Source organism: Cyprinodon variegatus, unplaced genomic scaffold, assembly GCF_000732505.1.
Source record: "Cyprinodon variegatus isolate N-32 unplaced genomic scaffold, C_variegatus-1.0 Scaffold402, whole genome shotgun sequence".
Classification (NCBI taxonomy): Eukaryota; Metazoa; Chordata; class Actinopteri; order Cyprinodontiformes; family Cyprinodontidae; genus Cyprinodon; species Cyprinodon variegatus.
Genome location: NW_015150855.1, coordinates 169,021 through 175,375, shown reverse-complemented (window position 1 = coordinate 175,375; position 6,355 = coordinate 169,021). Strand labels below are relative to the sequence as shown.

Genomic DNA, 6,355 nt, shown 5'->3' with positions numbered 1-6,355 from the left:
GCGCGTGGTTCCATCTCCCTTCACGATGCAGATGTGGGAGCAGCCGCCGTTGTCCTTCGTACACGGATGGTTCCCTGAAGGAGTCCGATAGAGACGGAAAGTTACGTTTCAGCTCAGATTCGCCTTAATCTACCTAGCTTTACATTTTCTAGAATAAACTGCTTTTCACATGAATTCCGGTTTTTTAAGGCGAATCTGAGCTGAAACGTAACTTTCCGTCTCTATCGGACTCCTTCAGGGAACCATCCGTGTACGAAGGACAACGGCGGCTGCTCCCACATCTGCATCGTGAAGGGAGATGGAACCACGCGCTGCTCCTGCCCCGTCCACCTGGTTCTGCTGTCGGATGAGCTCACCTGTGGCGGTAAGCTGAGGCGTTCCTGTAGACCCGCGGTGTCGCCGGCGGAAACGTCTGACCAGGCCGTCCTGTTTTCTGTCTTCCTCAGAGCCGCCCACCTGCTCGCCCTTGCAGTTCGCCTGCCTGTCCGGCGAGGTGGACTGCATCCCCAACACCTGGAGGTGCGACGGTTACCCCGAGTGCGAGGACGGCAGCGACGAGAAGGACTGCCCCGTCTGCTCCGACTTGGAGTTCCAGTGCGACAGCCGGCAGTGCATCGAGCTGAGCCTGCGCTGCAACGGGGAGGTCAACTGCCAGGACGGCTCCGACGAGAACAAATGTGAAGGTGAGTATCTCCCCGCTGTGGTTCCCATGCGCTGGAAAGGTACTGGGTTTGGGTGGAACTGATGGAGCGCCGCGCTTGTGTTCGCAGTCCGCTGCCCTGCTGAGCAGTTCTCCTGCTCCAACGGTCAGTGCATCGGAAAACACAAGAAGTGCGACCACAACATGGACTGCAGCGACAACTCCGACGAGATTGGCTGCTGTGAGTCTCTTTGCAAGCGGCTTAAACCGACCCGGTCTGCAGAACCGTTACTCAGGTCTCTCTTTGTTTTCAGACGCCACAGAGGAGCCGCCGGCTCCAACCAACAGCACCATCAGCTCCATCGTGGCCGTGGTCATGGCGCTGTTCGTGGTCGGCGCCATCTACTTCGTCTGCCAGCGGGTGCTCTGTCCTCACATGAAGGACGACGGCGAGACGGTCACCAACGACTTCGTGGTCCACGGACAGTCGTCGGTGCCGCTCGGATACGTTCCGCATCCCAGCTCTCTGTCCAGCTCGCTGCCAGGTGAGTCGGACCGGGTCAGAGTTCCCAGCGTGGAGATTAGTAAAGCTGAACACGACAGAACCGAGATTAGTGGTTCCAGAACCGCAGCGAATACTAGTGAGTGTCCGAACCCAGAGAGTGGAGAAACCTGACAAATGTTTGTACATAAAACGGGTGACTGAGTAGAATCAGGCTGGAATTCTAGGATTTTGTGTGTGGGCGGAGCTTACCACTGAGCCGAAACATGGACCGTTCCTCAATTCACAAGAAAGTGAGTACGGACTCGTGTCCTCGCTAAGTATGTTCTTGAGAGGAACCCAAGAAAGTCTGGACTGTGGGAGAACGGGAACACGCAGCATAAATATGGGTCAATTGGAACAGTAGTGTACTGATGACATCACCACACGCTCAGCTCGTCTAGAGCTGCGTTTCACCTACTGTTACTAATAATCTCTAGATAATAATACATTCCTACTTTTTCATTTAGTTCAGGAATAATAATGAACACATTCAGCCAAACAAATCATAAAGCCTCCATCATAGCCAGCGGTCCTTCACACACAGCTATGCAGAGAGAGGGCTGCTGCAGACGGGCTAACGTTAGCCCTGGCTGTGGTTAGCCTCAGAGCCCCGCTGGTTGCTATGGTTCTCTCAACATTAGAACTTTTTTTGAATTACGAACTAAATCAGTAAATGGGCCATATAGTGACGCTAAAGCCAGGCTTACACTATGATTTGTTGCCCTTTTTGGGGCAACAAATTTCCTGATCGGGAATGTACAATATGTGTACACATGTACACATATTGAGCAACGGCCATGGTCAAACCCAGCAGCTCGGTTCTAGAGGGTTTTTTTGTTAGGTCGGATCCGAGCTGGTTCTGAATGTGTGAAATGTTCCAGTCAGTCTCTGTGTTGAATTACTGTTGATCAGATGAAATCAGGCTTAACTTTCCGGTTCTGACCCGATCTTCAGGTATGTCCAGAGGGAAATCTGTGATTGGTTCTCTGAGCATCATGGGCGGCAGCAGCGGCCCGCTGTACGACCGCGCTCACGTCACCGGAGCCTCATCCAGCAGCTCGTCCAGCACTAAAGGCACCTACTTCCCCCCGGTGAGAGTCAGAACTCGGTCCGGTCCGTTCCGGTCCCAGCCGGGTTCTGTTCTGTTGTTCTGATGACTCTCTGCTTCCAGATCCTGAACCCGCCTCCGTCCCCGGCCACCGTGCGCTCCCAGTACACCCTGGAGTTTGGTTACTCCTCCAACAGCCCCTCCACTCACCGCTCCTACAGGTACAGCTCCGGTCTGGAACCAGAACTGTCTGACCATTTGGGTTCTGGGGACTGAAATGTGTTGGTTCCTGCAGATCGGGAACCTTCCCCTGGAATTCTCTGGAATATTAATCCATGTTTTCCCTCTTCAGCTACCGGCCCTACACCTACCGCCACTTCGCCCCGCCCACCACGCCCTGCAGCACCGACGTCTGCGACAGCGACTACACGCCGGGGCGCCGGCCGCTCAAGTCCGCGGCCGCCGCCAAGGGCTACACCAGCGACCTCAACTACGACTCGGAGCCTTTCCCGCCGCCGCCGACGCCCCGCAGCCAGTACCTGTCGGCGGAGGAGAACTGTGAGAGCTGCCCGCCGTCTCCTTACACGGAGCGCAGCTACTCCCACCACCTGTACCCGCCGCCGCCCTCCCCGTGCACGGACTCCTCGTGAGCAAAGCTCCGCCCTCCCTCACTGTAAATAACAATTGTTTATATCTGAGGTAAAAAAAAAAAAAACATAAAAACAAAAGAAAACAAAAACGGGAAGAGACTGAAGCAGCGATGGAGCGAGGCGATAAAAGGGAAGCGGAGGAAGGCGAGCTGCCGAACTTTTGTACAGAACAGAGAAATCATATTTATATATTTTCTATACTGATGATGATGATGATGCCATAGAATTTGTACATTTTTAACAGAAGCTTTTATTAAACTCGCCACAGAGCAAAAGTTGCCTTAAAGCCGGAGAGAAACGGCGCCGATCAGTTGGACTCCTCTGATGCCAAATACAAGCAGCGGCCACAGGCCCCGCCCACTCAGAGGGCGGGATGGCATCCCGTCAGGATGGGAGGCCGCCCCGTCAGCTCCGCACTGACCCAGCAGAACCTTTCTTTTTGTCCCTCTCCAGCCTCCGTACGGGGGGGCGCTCGCATCCTGATGGGATTCAAACCAAATCGTCTGGCGGCTCTTCTCCGTCGCCGTCTCACACGAGGAGGAAGAACCGCTCCTCATCATCATCACAACTTGTGCCTGAGCAGTGCCACAACTCCATGTGCTTTTATTTTGAAACCCCCCAGAAACTGCAGTGCCCACAGAATGCTCTATAGTATTTTTGTACCACATACTGTGTAGATACGTATTTATAAGCTATATAGAGAATCATTGTAAATGTCTCATCGACCTCCTGCAGCTCTTCTCATTCCTGCTCTTTTTATATTCCCTCCTTCTATTTTTCTACCAAACCAACAACTCTGACAATCTCACAACATATCCAACTTTTTACCGTCGCTCTCGCCTGTGATGCACTCTCTGCTCCTCGGCGTCAGGACGCAGGAGGTCACTTCCTGACCCCTTTTCCAGTCAGGCGTCGCCCTGAGAACGACCACCAGCCCGAATCGAGACAATCTTTCTAACGCTTTGAAACGGAACAAAGGAGCTTCAACTCAGATTTCAGATTTTTGTTTAAACTGGGGGGGAAAAAAAGCACACATTCGGAGGAGTTTTGGGGGTCGTGCAGAAACGTGGTAACGAAGTTAGTGAACCTGTTTGCTGGGCATCAGGACCTGCCCAGCGACCACTGGAAGCACTAATCCAAACCATTAATAAGCTTTAACATGTAAACACCTAAATCTGGCTCTAGAGATGTTTTAGACCCCTTCAGGGGACGTGCAGCCTCTCTATGATTCATAATTCTGGCTGTTTCAGGCTCACACATGGTCTAAGCCTCCATATGACCTTAGATGCGTTCTTCAGGGCGGTCCTGAACCCATCTTGTCCTTCCAAACATGGAAGTCTGCTGTCCTGAGTCTCTGAACATTCTATACACCAAGTTTAGTCCTTGTTTGACCTCCATACATCCAGGTTTTGGTCGTCCTGAGTCTGACAGTGTTTCTTGGAGTTAGAAGCCTTAATATTTACGATTTTGTCAGCCTGAGTCTGTGTGACATTTGCTGAGTTCCAGTACAGCATAAGCACCTAGTTTCTGGGCAGACGTTGGACGCCATACCTGGTCCACGGCTAGTTTTTTGGTCGTCTTGAGACTCCATACAGCCTCCATGCGTCCCGCTGAAGATGCCTGTATTTCAGCCCTGCTCCTCTTTTCTGTCGGAAAGGTTCTCGTTTCTGCACTTTAGAACGTTTTTTTTTTCTTTATTGTCTTTTATCCGGTACAAAATGACTGAAACCGACGATGGGCGGACTTTACAGTCTGCTCTGCAATCGGTTTGTAAAATCTGAGACATCAGATATGAACAAAACTCTTTAAAAACTTGTTTAAGCTGAACTGGAATCAAACCTGTGATCTGATTTTATTTTTTTAAAGCCACTAAAGAACCATATGAGGGAAATAATTCAGTGACAGTAAAATAAATGAGAACTTTGATTTGATTTGGCGTTGTTCATGTGTTTTGTGTCTGAAATGTGAAGACGGTGTTGCTTCCAGATTCCCACCAAATATTCTCAATTTTCTTCTTGAGGATTTTCTGTTTGGATGCTTGGAAAAAAAAAAGTTTCAGGATGGATGATGCTTTGCTCATCCTTCCTGCAGACTTGCCATTAGGCCTGCAGGGGGTGCTGTTGGACAGAGTGAAAGTGGACAATAAAGGCTCCTAGGAAGTAGAAAGGTTATTTAAAAAAGCACTTTTATTCTCCGGGAATCCTTCATCTCTTTGGATCCGCTGCCGACGTGGACGGTGGTGTCCTCGGGTTCAGCGCCTCCAGCTGCCACTATAAGCTGTTGTTACTCATCAGATGCTGGTTTTGTTTTCTTTTTGTTAAATATAAACTGAGTGAACTTTTCCTGCAGAGTCCGAGTGCTAATTAAACACAAACACAGCAGATAAATCCATGAATGCATTGCTTTTCCCATCAAAATTCCTCATAAACTAAAAAAGAGGGATAATGGTTAAGAACTGCAATTATCTGAACCTTTGTTTAAAAAAATTATGGATCAGCATGAAGTGATTTATGAAGTAGGCTCTTTAAGGAAGAATCTGAGTAGCAGAAACCAGAACAGGAAACTGAGCAGGTGTTTATAAACAGCTTCACCCTGCAGAGCAGCTGACCCTGAGCACAGGGTGCTGTGGAGCTGGAATCAGCTGCCCAATCAGGATGAAGATGCATGACCAAGTGGGCTCTGGCCTCTGTTACCACGGTAACGGGTGACCAACTAGAAGAGCTCCTGCCCATGATGCATCCTGAACATGGAAGGAGCGAGCGAGGGAGAATGCTGCAGAGCTCTGACCACAACCAGAACCTGGTTTCCTTTTACTACAAGTCTGTAGCATTGATTTCCATAAAGATTATAATCTGTCAAAATTCAGTCTGAGAGATTAAGAACAAATTGACATTGATAAAAAAGAATAAAAATAAACTAGTAACATAAGGAACATCATTCTAACTGATTACAGTTTAAGGTAAACTATTTGTTTTCTATTAAATACAGGGCCTCGTATTAAACCATCTACTGAAGCTGTTCTCAGATCAATAATAATCAGGAGTAAAAAGACTCATTTCATGATGGATTAACTGAGCCAACATCATTCCGGTTAAATACCCTGTGCCTGGACTTACAGGCCCTAGATGGTGTAGGGTTCTCCTTGAGTGATTCTTAGAACTGTTTACAAAGAAAGCTGTCTAAGCAGCCTGCATTAGACTTTAAAGGTTTACACTAACCAGTGTGCTATTTTATAAACATTCAGAAATCCCTTTCTTTCAGCTAAACACTTGAACTCTAGAATATAAGGATTCAGGACACCATCAGTGTGGAAGATTAGGCCGTTATGACCCAACGATCCATCATAGATTTTGATGGATCTCAAAGAGTTAAAATCATAAAGGCCTACATCCCTTTGATTTATGTGAAGGCTGGCCTCTTTCTCCTGTTTTAGGTTGATTTTAAGCAAATGTGGGAGAAACTGTTTTATTAAA

The 6,355-nt window shown here is 48.8% G+C and overlaps 1 protein-coding gene across 1 annotated transcript in view; it reads left to right on the top strand.

Annotated features, from left to right (window-relative positions):
• lrp6 (LDL receptor related protein 6) overlaps window positions 1-4,812 on the top strand; it is a 32,243-nt gene extending 27,431 nt beyond the window's left edge. Inside the window, exons 17-23 of the mRNA XM_015387746.1 lie at window positions 239-364; window positions 447-683; window positions 771-881; window positions 955-1,185; window positions 2,139-2,275; window positions 2,356-2,453; window positions 2,585-4,812. Coding sequence (XP_015243232.1) covers window positions 239-364; window positions 447-683; window positions 771-881; window positions 955-1,185; window positions 2,139-2,275; window positions 2,356-2,453; window positions 2,585-2,882 — 1,238 coding nt within the window. The 3' untranslated portion in view covers window positions 2,883-4,812. The remainder of the gene's footprint in view (window positions 1-238; window positions 365-446; window positions 684-770; window positions 882-954; window positions 1,186-2,138; window positions 2,276-2,355; window positions 2,454-2,584) is intronic.
• The last annotated feature ends 1,543 nt before the right edge of the window (window positions 4,813-6,355 follow it).